This window comes from Chelonoidis abingdonii, chromosome 2 (assembly GCF_003597395.2).
Source record: "Chelonoidis abingdonii isolate Lonesome George chromosome 2, CheloAbing_2.0, whole genome shotgun sequence".
NCBI lineage: Eukaryota > Metazoa > Chordata > Testudines > Testudinidae > Chelonoidis > Chelonoidis abingdonii.
Window position 1 is genome coordinate 223,439,933 of NC_133770.1, and position 14,064 is coordinate 223,453,996.

A 14,064-nucleotide genomic window follows, 5' to 3' on the forward strand; every position below is an offset into this window, starting at 1 on the left:
TTACTTTTTTAATGAAAGCCAAAGCATGTGAATTACATAGTTTATTTGTTACAAAAATGGAAATTTTAGAATGCTGCATTCATAGATAAATGGCTACTGAAAGCTGAAGCCACACAGAAAGTCATAAGTAGTTTATGGCTATTTGGTGGGCTAAGTGAAACATGTTGGTATTCTCAGGCTAATTCCTCTCCCCTCTTGTCTTCCCCACCCGCAAAATACCATAATTATCCTTAATTGGCATTCTTGTTGACAGACTCGGACAAAACCCAAGGACTGATGGCCTAGCCAGGAGTAATCAATTATTTTTTTTGTCAAGGTCCAAATTTCTTGGTCAAGGTACAGTCAAGGTCCAGACTCCAAAGAAACCTTTTTCACACCACAATAACAATAATGTAATAATAAGTAAATAAAAAGATTTTGTGGTTCGTTCAAAAGCATCTGGTGGTCTGCATTTGTCCCATGATCTGCCTATTGACTACCCCTTGCCTAATCCAAAGAACTTCAATGAAGAGATTCCCAAATGACTTCAGTGGGGACTTTGGCCAGCATAGCATGTATGACTTGGGAGGAGCTGGAATAAACTATACTGGCAAAAGCATAGCTTTGCCCATATAAGTTGCATCCACAATAGGAACACTTTACCGGTATAGCTATAACAGCAAAGCACTTCTATTGTAGACCCGACCATATTCACCAAGAAGGTGAGTTATATTACAGGGACAGCATAGGAAGCTTGCACTACAACCACCTTTGCTATTTCTGTTCTGTGAATGACACGAGGACTTCAGTCTCCTAGGCTGTCAGGCTGGCACATTTCCAAAGAAATGAATTCATTTTTAAAAAAGATTGTGATCAGGCAAAGAGCTGAACCTTCTTTTAGTGATCTGGCTGGTTTTAAACAACTAAAGTCTTGAGACTTCTATTATTTCCCAAGGGAAACTATTCCACAATGTAATAGAACTCAGTGTCAGAGAGATTTCCGGATATTCAGATGTAATTCATATGCATGAATTATGAGCTCCTGTTGACATCACATCCATTGCGGCATTCTCATGGCCTGGCTCATTTAAAATTATATGCTCTAGTTACACAGGGTTTCTGTGCACTAGGGCAAAATGCCTTTTTAAGGTTCATACATTATTATTCAATTCATTTACACTTCTCAGTGAGAGTGGACAGCTCTCAGTTACACACCCCACAAGTGCACAATCCCAAATGGAAGTGGAGTCGGAAGAAGGATGAGCGCACAAAAATAAAGCTGCCTTGTGAAAAACACATTAACTCTTTTATGCAGATATTTACATTGGTATTCAGATAAAAGAAAGTAATAATCGATATAACATTTGGTACAACACATTATGTTTATGAAGTCATTCTTCTTATAGAAATAAACCCTCACGTATGTATTTTTAAGGCTTTGTTTTCAGTTTTTACTGATTTTTACAAAAAAATTCTGGGGTTTTACAAAAGCTATTATTCATTTTATACTGATTTTCACCTGAATTTTGGACCACTCAAATACATGAAAATACTGATTATGTTAAGAAAATCCAATATATTAATAGAGAGATGTGTTTATGCTAATAATAAATTAATCTAAGTGCAAATGTGAGACTGTCTGTTAAAGTAGGACAATGTAGTGAAATACACACACATACCAATGCATGTGCATACGTATACATAATGTTAATGTACAGTTAATGAAATAAACCACAGCATTAAATTGCTTTTACTTTCAATACTTTTACTTTTCCCTATTTGTTGCTTTTTTTCTGTCCTCTGGTCTCCCAATAATAATGCTGATATTTACCCAGAAAACTGTGAAGTTAATTTCTGGCACTGATTTTCACCTGTTTTTTAATGTTTGTAACAGACACTGATAAGTTCCCAGGAAATTTTAAAACAAAATGAAAATCAAAAACAAAGGGCCTTGTTTATTTGATAACATTTCAGACCTGACCTAAATAGAAATCAAGAAAATAAAAATATGAATTTTACAAAAGGGATCCTGAACAAGAAAAAGGAGAGAGCTACATTCCACAAATGATGACCCAGCAGAGTCAAACAAGGAACTGAAACAATGAAGACAAGAATGGCGAGGAATTTAATATTTTCATTTTTCACCATTAATGCTATATGTGAAACTAAAAAAAGCTAAGACAATTCATCAAAATCCACTTTGTATTAAAATGACAGTTTCCCAGCTTTCAAAAGGCAGCTGTCTTTTGTTTTATGAAAAAAAATGTTGAAAAAAGTCTGAATAGTGTTTCACTTCCTTGCAAAAATGTGATTATTTTGGTGAGAGTTTCTTGTGATAAGAATATTTTTGCTCAGCTACAGGAACTTCATCATCCTCTCTGTAATCCGTTTGTACAAAATCAAAAATATCACAATATATACAGAAACAAAAGGAATACTTTTTGAAGCAAACAACCAGAAACACGCTAGAGTTCATTTTCATCTCAATACATGCCTCACTCCCATTAATGCTACGTGAATTCCAGTCCAACTAGATGAGAATAAACTCATTAATTTTACCTGAAGTCATGCAACAAACCAAAAACCACGTTTGCAGTGAGGATGCTATTCATTCAACACAACACATACAACACAATTTTGCAAGAAGGCTGTTCCAGAGAGCTGGAACTGCAGAGAAGATTCTCCCACGAGCAGCGTCTGGACTGTTAAAGAGAACCGAGTGCTAGATGAGTAAAGGGAATTGGAAGCATATCAGGTCTGTAAGGCTGGAGATAGTCCAAGACAGATTTTACGACAAGGGTCTTAATCTACTTCCAAGCAGGTAGCAGTACCTCCAGGAGTCAGCAGCTTTAAATTTTGAACAAGGCTCCACAGAAGCCTGCCAACAGAGCCTACTGTGGAAACATGCTAAATAAGCATACCTCCTGATTGTCTAAGACCCATCCTCCTACCAGTTGGATCACCTCACTTTCTGGGCTGTGCCAGTCATCTCTGAGTTCCTTCTCTCTACAGATTAAGGAAATGTCGCAAGCAGTTGTGTCCTTAGCTTTACTCCAGATTGACTTTCCACCACTCAGGGCTTGATAATTCATGGCTGAGTGTAGGCAGTGAATCTGACCCAAGGATAGTCATTTTGAATTATATCTTGAAGTGCTGAGATGGAAGTGGAATTTCTGAGTATGGAGGTGATTCACACATCTTTGTACGTCTGAGAAGGAAAAGCAGCAGCATTCCAGACATGCTGGAGTCTGGAGGGCTAGGAGTTCAGAAGGCCATAGAGAAGGAGGATATAGTAATCAAGAGAAAATGAAACCATAAACAGAGATGGAGTTATGGCAATGGTATGTATAGGCAATGTTGTAGAGGTGGTGAAGCAAGATATGATGCCACATGGAATATGGGAAGAGATGGAAAATCCAGAGTCAAGGACAGTGCCAAGATTATGAGTAGGGGAGGCAAACAGAAGGTCTGAGTCAAGAAGATAAATAGAGGGAACTGAGTAATTGGAGGATGCTTTGTTTGTGTAAGAGAAGTATTTTTGTCTTTGAGGCTTTTAGCTGACAGAAGATGAAATGAAGTCACAAGGTTACTTGGTCAAGCCAGGCACAGAGTCATTAAAGTTATCAAAAGATAAGAACAGTTGAATACCATCAGTGTAAAAGTGGTAGCTAAGGATACTGTAATCAAAAAGAAAAATACCTAAGCTCAAGGAAGAGTGCTGACACTCTTTGGAAATTATTTCAAATGGTACTGCAGGAGAGAATAATATTTAAAACACAAATAGAGCATGCATTTTGACAACTCGCTGTATTTTCACTCATTCTCAGAGCTCCATATTGCTCTTAGATATGCAGGAGTACATCATTAATGAGAGTTACATGGTTGAATTCCCATGCATCATGCTCAGAACGAGAGTTGTGTGGCTAACCTATCACACACAAAAATTACTCCTTATTGACTTCATGCTTCTCACAGCTATATTATCACTTGTCCATGTGGTGTAAACCTCTGGCCTGTTGGAAATTTGCTTGGTCACATCAAATAAGATCCCAAGTTCAGACATACTACTATTTATGTGTTCCCCTCATACGAGCTTTTCTAAGTATTTGCGTCACTTCTTTCATGTTTGTGCTCTGCTGTTTTGAACCTTTTAAAAATGAACTAAATATATGGATGGAACATACAGAAGGAATTTATACTAAAACAGTTACATTTAATGTAATTATTACATTTATTTATTGAGGAGAGACAGTGTGTGTGTGTTTGGGGGGGGGTATGGTCACTACGTCTATAGATCTCCAAAACATTTATTAAATCCATCTAGCAGGGAGTGTCAAGGCTTCTGCCTTTGTAATGTGCCAATGCTTGTTCAAGCTTTTCAATGCAGTGCTGAAACCAACCTCGACACAGCACTAAGCAGAAGCCCTGGAACTTGAGACTACGGAATGAATGGAGTAAGGTATTTGAAATTTATCAGGGCTGCCAAGAATTGCTCAGCAAGCTAAATTTGTGATGTACACGTGTATGATTTACACATGTAAATGATAAATACAAACTTGAGGACATGTCAAGAGGTTTAGTTCAGCCCTGCTCCCCACTTCACCACCATCTTTTATGGTTATTTTTCAATTATAAATCAAGTGTGTGGGGGGGAGGGGGGGCTCTAGCAGAAAGAAATCCTCAAAACTGCTCTAACCTTATTTTTAAAAAAGCAAAACCTCTATAGTGGATGAATTCATTTAGGGGGAGAGTTTTAAAGGCAGAAATGGCATTTAGACACAATTAAAAATGTCTCTCAAGAATCTTAAATGGAGAGACAAAAGCCACAACTGATGTTATAGAAGTGATCAATATGAGCAAGGAAAAACTGAAGAGGAGTTTTCAGGAATGGATAGGAAAAGGTGGCCAAATGTTTACAAATATGTCAAGGGCCAAGAAACTCTTTTAGTGACCCCTCAAATAGAAGGCTTGCCATGGGAATCAGCACTTCCAATCCACTCCAAAAGAGTAGAAGGCTGGAGAATGCTGTGCTTAGTGAGTCGCGGAAGGAAAAAGTATTTCATAAGTGGGAAAAGTTGGTGCAATGAATTTTCTGTAAGCTGCCATGGAACATAGAAGGGAAGAGAAAGCAGCATGGTCCAACGGACATGGCACAGGTTGGGGAGTGAGGGAACCTGGGTTCTTGAATGCTGACTTTGCTATGTGAACTTGGGCAAGTCATTTAACTGCCCTTTGCCTCAGTTTCCCTCTTTGTAAAATGTAGAAATAATAATGCTTGTGCAGCTTTAAAAAGTGCTTTTAGAACTACTGATATAGACTAAAAGTCACTATATAATTACAAAGTATTATTATTTAAGATCCAAGGAGGTTTATAGTAAAGGAGACATATTTAAATTATATTCTGAATGAGCCAGAGTGGCAGATGCAAAAAGTGGCTGGACTGTGGAGGCAAATGGCCAAGGAGAGCCTGCTATATCAAAATATGGTAAAAACACATACCATATTACTCGAAGCATGGGTTACCTCACTGATGACATAACCTGGAGTGGAACTGAAAACACCAGAATGGAATTGGTCTAGTGAAAGATGGACACAAAACGCTACTTTTACATGAGTACACAGAATGAACTAAGTGATTAGTTGTGTATCATTATCAGTGAGTCATAGACACAAAGGAGAACAAATGTAGAACACCCTCTAGACGTTGTGTGATTGGCTGCTGGCATAAGGGAGAGTAAGTTCAGTCAGGACAAAGCAGGATATACAAAAGTTCCCAGTCCATCACTTTTCTCTGTATAATGGTCCAAACACAGCAATCCTAAACAAGTAAGTCTATCAAATGGTCGGGCAGAAAACAGAAAGGTAATTAAAATAAGGATGAGGTAATAAGAAAGAAAGGCCTGGTCCTTTTGAAAGAGAGAGAAAAATAAAACTCTCCAATCCAATGTCTTTCTGAATGCTTCACTGTCATCCTTTCTCATACATCACCTATGTTACTACTCTTTGGTTGGACAAAGGATGTTGGTTTTTAAATTGCTTTAAAACCCAAACTGGCATACGTATTGAGCACAAATGTTTTACTGCCCACAGATGTATTTGCCACTACTTTCAGTGCTCATCAAATCCTCTTTGTGGTTTTAACTGTATGATGTGTTCCTATTTTGAGAGCTTGATGAAAGTTCCAGTTAGCATGTTATTGAATAAAGAAGTACTGATGTGAAAGAAAGACCAGCTGCAGTTTAATACCAAATGGAATATGCCCTCTAAGCTTTCAGAAACATTTCCTAATATTTTATCCATTCATGTTTTAAAGAAGAAAATCCTGCATTGAAAGGGAGGATTCACTGTATATCCAGAAATCTGTAAGATACCATCTTCTCATCACTTCTCATCATGCAGATGAATATATTACAATTCAAGAAATTGCAAAAGTAAAAATAAAAAACAATGAGTGCATCATTTTTTAATCTTGTGTAGTCCATGTTCAGGTAGCAAGAAATTTAAGTCCAGTTGGACCAGATTCTTGTGATCTTTTTTTTCTTTCATCTAAGATTTATTTTAAATGCTAAGAGGTATTACAATAGAAAAGCATGTATTTTTGCCCTGGTTTACACCCATCAGCCTTACCATTACAACAAGACAAAAGCATTAAAGTAAAATTAATCATGTCAAAAGATTTTAGCAAAAACAAGTGAGACCATGCATAAAGCATCGCTTTGTCTAGTGTGAAGTCACGCTCTGATTAAAAACATATAATGAAAGTGAAAGTAATACATCATTGCCTTAGCAGTAGGATTTTTTGGAAGTGCTATGCAAGTCTGAACACAAAAAAATCTTTATAGGTTATGGCTTTTGAAACTTACAATTATTATAGTTTAATTTTAACAAATGAAACATTGGATATTTTTAAAAATTCAATTAATCTTAAATGTTACAGTTACAAAGAAAAAGTAAAGTGGTAGCCTAAAACAGGGGGATTCCTGGTAGGTTTTATTGGTGATAATTAAAATATAAGCAGCAGCAGCAGCAGCAGCAGGCATGGGGATGTGATACTGAAAGAATCATCTTCAATGCCCACCAGGTAGTTTACTCAGTTTAAAGGAGTATTGAGAGGGTATTAAATGATGAAGCACCCAGCGGCAGGGCAATGCTTCTGCTGCTAATTGGGGCCACTGAACACCTGTCAGTTCAAGATTAACTAGTGCTACTGATAGCAGTAGTAGCCTATTGCTGCTATAAGACACAGATGACACCCAATTACTTTAAAGTGTGCGTGTGCGTGCATACATACATGTGAGAATCTGGGTGACTCAGCAAAGAACAGTTTACTGTATTAAATGTGTTCACTACACATTACCATGTACCTTGTAAAATCTTCTAATGTGCAATAACAAATATTTCAAGATATATAGCATTGTGCATCTATTTATCTCAAATTAGAATTGAGCTCATTGAAGGTAAAATTAGATGCCAATAAATTATTTTAAAAGACCACTCTTCCCTCTCTCTCTTTTGTTCCCAGTCTAAGAAACAGCGATTCTGAGAGAAGTACTAGCAGGGAAAAGGGGAAAATACACAATAGTACTGGATTGTAAAAAATCGAATGAGCCCATGAGCCATAACAGTCTTGCTTACAGAGGATGACATTAAAATCGGAAATGGGTGCACGTCTCCCCTCCTTCTCTGGTCCTATGAAAAAGGTGAGTTATTTTCCTGATACCTTCAGAATTACTCCCATTAGTCCTGATGCATTAGTTGCTTTGCGAAGCCAGGAACAGAGAAGGGGGCAGTATCCCTTGCCAACGGATCTAGTCATCTAGCGTGAACAAAGCAAAATTTTTATTTTGCAAAGCTCTCATACTGAACAGCTGCGGTGCTCAACCTGCAAGTCTTTTCATACCCCTGAGTATCATGGTTTTTGTCTGTGGTTTCCACTGGATGATATTCTTGCTCTGCTTCTATCTCACATAAGGCATCTCATGGAGCACTGAGCAAATGGACTGGTGCAAAAGCCACTCTGTCTCTGAGAGGTGAGGGTAATCACCACTCCCTAACAGGTTAACAGGCCCAATTCAAGAATATCAGGGGCTCCTTCCTGAGCCATTTGATATAGTCTCCCAGTTGCAGGATTTTATTTGCTATCTTCTCTTCCCACCCTTACCTGCCGCATGCTCTGATGACACACCACTTGTAAGAGTGAAGGGAGAAGAGGGGAGAATAGATAATATGGACAAACCAGGGTCCAAATTCTGTGCATATTTATACCAGTGTAAATCCTAAGTGACTCTAAGAAGTCAGTGGCACTTGTTAAGATTTACACTGGTGTAAATGAGCATGGAATTTGGCCTCTGGGGAGTGGATGAGGGATGTTAGGAAAACAGCTGGTGAAGGTTTTCTGTTAAGGAAGAACATCCATTGTATCTCAGCCATTGATGAAATAAAGAGGGAGAAATCCTGAATCTCCATGGGGCTTATCATCACAGCACTCTGTCAACATGATGCAGCTCATGCTCCACCCTATGGCTCACTGCAGAATGAGCAGTAAATTTTTCACTTCAGCTAACGGTGTCGTCATGATTTGGGCGTGCTCTGTGGCTTTGGGATGGGCAGCATTGTCTGAACCAGTTCTGCTGTAAGACAGATACAGACGAGGACCCTCTCCACCCTCCCTAGCAGTCAGGAATTGGGGTAAAAATAGGAAAGCTATTCTTTTTTTCAGACACTATGCACTAGGACGGGGTGGGGGAGAACCAGAGAAATATTCCTTTTCTAAGAACCAAAATTGTGGGGTACGAATAAAAGAGATATTACAACAGAAAATAAAGATGGCACAGTGTACTGCAATATTTGTTTCATGTTCTGCAACAAATATAGATTGGCACTGTCTTGTGATAACTAAACACCACTACACATGCTGATGCAATGCCATGATTGCAATGCAATGTCAGGGTGTTGTGCTGTGATTACTTTCTGGTTTTCTCCAAATCCATTAATTTATGATATTCCTCTCCTGCTCTTCAAGTTTATGTACCACTGTTCTGTAGTGTTAGTTTATGTTTTATGGAAAGATTCGGAAGAAAATTCTACTCACTTTTCCTTGTTTCCCTTGGTTCCTGCATTTCTCCGTGGTGGTGGGTTATAGAATTTTAAACAGCTTAATGGCTATTTCAACCTTTCATAAGAGTTTTAAATAGTTACCTTTCATTATTTAGGGGGTATCTGTAATATGTTCTAAGAAGATGTCCCTGTTACATTTGACCTTCTCTACTGTGCAAATATTGATATTTTTTTGTGTTCCCAGTACAACATAAGGTATGTCTTCACAGCACAGTTAGCTTGAATTATAAGTTGAGTGTTACCCCAACTTGACTCGTGTCCACACACACAAATCTCTACCTCAAGTTAAGTAGTGCTTTAAAGCTAAAGGTAGATCACTTGCTGATGAGTGTGGAGGACTGATGCTTGAGCTAGCAATGCAGTGGGGATGCAATAGATGAGTTACAACTCATCAATGGTAATCCAATCACTCTGCTAATCCGATCACTCTGTGCTGCTAACCAAATCACTCTGTGTAACTCCAGTTTATTTTACAGTCTGGTCACTCTCACTCAAGCTAGGTTTCAAAAAGTATTATGCTAGCATGCACTAGGGAACTCTGAATTCACACCAGCAGGGTCTACACAGACCAGTTATTGTGCATCACATTAGTGCGCACTGCAGCCCCGTGCAGACAAGCCCTTAGATAACTGCTTGCTAGAGGGCAACAGAAAGAATATGTTTTATTTTGGTAAGCTGCACAAAAATACTCTTTAAAAACTTCTTGAAATTCAGAATGATACTTTTAAAAAAAATGGACACTAGTCCAAATTCATCCTTTGCATAACTCAAATTCAGTCATTTTAATTACATTGTGTGTGAACTGGAGCCAATTAATTTAGAATCTGAACAATTTTCTTTACCGGAACATACATATAATATTAGCATGGTTCAATTTTTCCCCAAACTAATGGATAGTATCCATTTAAATAATCAGCTGTCAAATTTCATCCTATAAAAGTGTATTTGCAAATATAAGTAGATTCAGGACACTGACTAGGTCCTAGATCAGGGGCGGGTAAACTTTTTGGCCCAAGGGCCACATTGGGGTTGCAAAACTGGATGGAGGGCAGGGTAGGGAAGGCTGTGCCTCCTCAAACAGCCTGGCCCCTGCCCGCTATCACCTCCATCCCACTTCCCGCTCCCAGACTGACCCCCTCAGAACCCCCAACCCATCCAACCCCCCCTGCTCCTTATCCCCTAACTGCCCCCTCCCAGGACCCCCTGCCCCTAACCACCTCCTGGGACCCCATCCCCTATCCAACCCCCCTGCTTCCAGTCCCCTGACTGCCCTGACCCCATCCATATCCTCGCCCCCTGACAGGCCCCCTGGAACCTCACTGCCTGTCCAACCCCCTGTTCCCTTTCCCCTGACTGCTTCCCCCAGAACCTCTGCCCCATTCAACCATCCTCTGCTCCCTGTCCCCTGACTGCCTCTGGGCCCCCCCGCCCCTTATACAACCCTACAGCCCTGGCCCACTTACCACACTGAGCAGAGCATGCAGAGCAGCATGTCTGGTTGCTGTGCCGGCCAGAGCCAGACATGCTGCTTGGCAGGAACATGCAGCTCCACTGCCCAGAGCGCTGCCCATGTGGTGGCGTGGCTCTGTGGGGGTGAAGGGGACAGTGGGGGAGGGGCCAGGGGCTAGCCTCTCCATCTGGGAGCTCAGGGTCCAGGCAGGACGGTCCCGCGAGCCGTAATTTGCCCACCTCCATGCTAGACAGTGAGTATGCAATGAAATAATATCAGTCATTCAGTTGTAGGCCAAGAACTTCAGTCAGGAATCTTCTACTCTATAGAGAGCTCTAGTTCACTTGTGCCTCACTGTGAAGTACTGTATTTTACAAAACAACATCAGAAAAATAGATTACTTCTGTCTTACAAAAAACATTGTTTGTACTGACTATTATTATTCTATGGATTTTTCTTAAAAATAAACTGTCATGATAAAAGGCAATATCATCATAGTTTTGATGGCTGAAATGTCATTATTGACATGTCTACCAGAACGGAGTGATAAATGCAGACTTTTCTAGACTATAGTTCATATCTTCTCTTTGATATTGCTTTTCTTACACAACATCATCTACTACTAATTCAGAGTATTGGTACCTAGGGAGTCTTCTTCTTGTAGTTCGTAGATTATGCCAGTTTAGTTTCACTGTGTAAACCAGCTTGAAGAAGCATAATTTCAAGCACTGCATCTCATCTATCTTTACTTTTGCTTTGTCTTGTGAACAAAATACTCTTTTGGCTTCACCTTATTAAAAGATTTTGTATAAAAGTATACAATTTTGTAAAACATGTTTCACTGTGAAAACTGGAAATCCATTAGGAAATCCAAGTTTTACTAGCTGTCCAGTTTAAGAAGTATGGCTTTGATTTATGGCTCAAAGTTGTTCATTTATTATTTTATCTATACTGCCTTGGTTAAAATTTAGTTTTATTGATCATTGCAGCCAGTCTAACCACTAGGGGGCAAATACACACACAGCCTTTTGCTTTCAAGAAACGGATTTGATTCCATGACCAAGTTAGAGTGGGAATTGTAACCAATATAACAATAAGTTCCAAATCTCAATGCTTGAGGCAAAACACTTGCTGTAAAACACAATCACCCTTTAAGAAAGGAATGGGGTGAAAAATTCTATACATAAAGCCTCTAAGCACTATTTACTGTAACTGATACATACCACTAATATGCTGTGAGCAATGGATGTAGAGGACAATGGGGGAAACTACCTTTAATGACTATGGACAAGACATAAAGGCTGAAGAGGGAAACAAAAGTGCAAAACACAACAGAAAGTGTGTTCTAAAAGGCATTGGTTAGCCAGAGAGCTGAATCTGAGAAATTGCCTTCAACTTGACATTATTTTTAAAAAATACTAGCTTACATATGTTGCGGTATGAAAGCTTTGCAAGTTTACTTTTAAAACTTACTAGAATGATTTTAAGCCAGTTTTAATTTAGGCCTATTCCATTACAAAATTAGCATCTTCTGCAATCTCAATTTATTGCTCCATTGTGAAACCTCTTGTGATACATAAACAAATCTCTGAAGGGAAACAAATCAATAAAATGTCTAATTTAATTAACCATGGTTTTAGATTCATCAAGACAACTCTACAAAAAATAAACCACTTACTTGTCAGTATTTTCCATGTCTTCTTTTCATCATCATAATACTGAACCAAATTGCTGGGTAGCCGGTCAGGTCCGGGAGGCAATCCTCCAACCAGTAACAGCATTTTCTTATTGGAGCGAATTCTTCACCCAAAACAAGAAAAAAGATGAATAATTACATTATTGTAGAGTATTTTTAGTGGCTACAAAATCATAACCATCAAAAGAATGTTCACTGCTTGCAGTTTTCTATTTCATTTTTTGAGTTTCTTTCCCCAATCATGTCTCAACAATTTTTTGAACCAAGCAGAAAAATGATCGGAAAAGCTGCATATCCCTCTACTCATGGAATAATAAGCTTCCTTTATGCAATTTGTTAGAGGTTCATTCTAGAACGACCTTTTTCTTATATTATCCCTTTAAATCATCACTCTTTACAGCTGAATACACATGAAATGCTCTGGAGTTGTACTAAGGTTAAGCATTAAAGTTGCATGTCAAAAATCGTATTAGTCAAAATCGTTATTATAAGCCATTCTACACTCAAAGAACCTTGAAAAAATTAAGGTTATTCAGAGAGTTTGTGAGCCAACTCTTTAATCACACACTGAACTTCCAGTTCTATAGTTTAGTACAATTAGTAGCACCAGGCAAACAGTTATGGGTTAAACACTAACTTACAAGTACTTTTTTGTTTGTTTAATTTAGCCCAGACTCCTGCTTTTCCATGCCCTCACACCCCCCATTTTCTTTGCCCTCCCCCTGTGCACCACCGGCTATAGCAACACCAATTGGTAAAAATGAGACTGTGATGTTGTTGTGAGCCTCCCCAGAGTGGAGCCCTGCCAATGCTTGCTACTGATCCAGCGGCATGAACCTGCTCAACTGTGCAAAGTCACTCTAATTCCCTCTCTCTGTTTTTCTACCTTCTCCCCCAGGGGGCAACCACTGAAAGGAGTGACTACCCACCCATCAAGAGCTGGCAATTCGCTGCTATTAACCGTGACCGTGATTCCCAATCTGCTTGGCAGTTCTTAAGAATAGGACTGCAATGTCTCATATGCAGTAAAAGTGGTTATATGCACCCTGGCCTCCACCACTATACCTGATCAACGTACATTTCTTTGCAACATTAATGGATTTAGCACAATTGTACATGAAAAGAGGAAGGAAGTCCTAGACCCCGAGATGGGTCCTGATGCTTTAATAGTCACTTAACATATAATTGAATTTCTATCAGTCACCCTAAGACTGAAAATGATAAATAAAGAACCCTGATAAAACAATTCATTCTATATATGATGGTGATACAGCATTTTAAAATATATCCATACTATTTATTGTCTGTAAGGGACAGCATGTTTGCCATAACATACCCTTGTGATACACCACTGCTTTGTTGAGCAGAATGGTGCTATTGGCACTAATTTAGATATTTTTAATGAACATTTCTTGCATGGAAAGCCAGAGAACTCCATTAATCAAGCTCCATTATCACTAAATTGTGTACTCACATCAACAGGGGGAACTCTGTGCACAGAAACTTCATTATTAGTAATACACTCCAGTAGAGGGAGCCTTATCACTGATGTCCATACATTGTTTTTTCAAAATACAGTTTATATTATTATTTGGCAAGATTGTGATTGTCTGACAGACTAATTTACATTTATGTTCATACTGTATCCCATTAAAAAACTGTGCAAAATAAACTCTAGCAAGTTTTGATTTTCTTTCAATATTGGCTGCCTTTAGATATGTGCTATCCCACCTGATTTTAATCAGAGGGGGAATTACAATGGGAGATTCCATCCACGTTAAGCTTAGGAATCAATCCTTCTGGATGGTACTGTGAGACGTTG

The 14,064-nt window shown here is 38.8% G+C and overlaps 1 protein-coding gene across 1 annotated transcript in view; it reads right to left on the minus strand.

The window, feature by feature from the left end:
- KLHL14 (kelch like family member 14) overlaps positions 1 to 14,064 on the minus strand; it is a 77,162-nt gene that overhangs the window by 48,456 nt on the left and 14,642 nt on the right. The window contains exon 2 of the mRNA XM_032765265.1: positions 12,225 to 12,346. Within this exon, the coding sequence (XP_032621156.1) occupies positions 12,225 to 12,346 (122 nt within the window). The remainder of the gene's footprint in view (positions 1 to 12,224; positions 12,347 to 14,064) is intronic.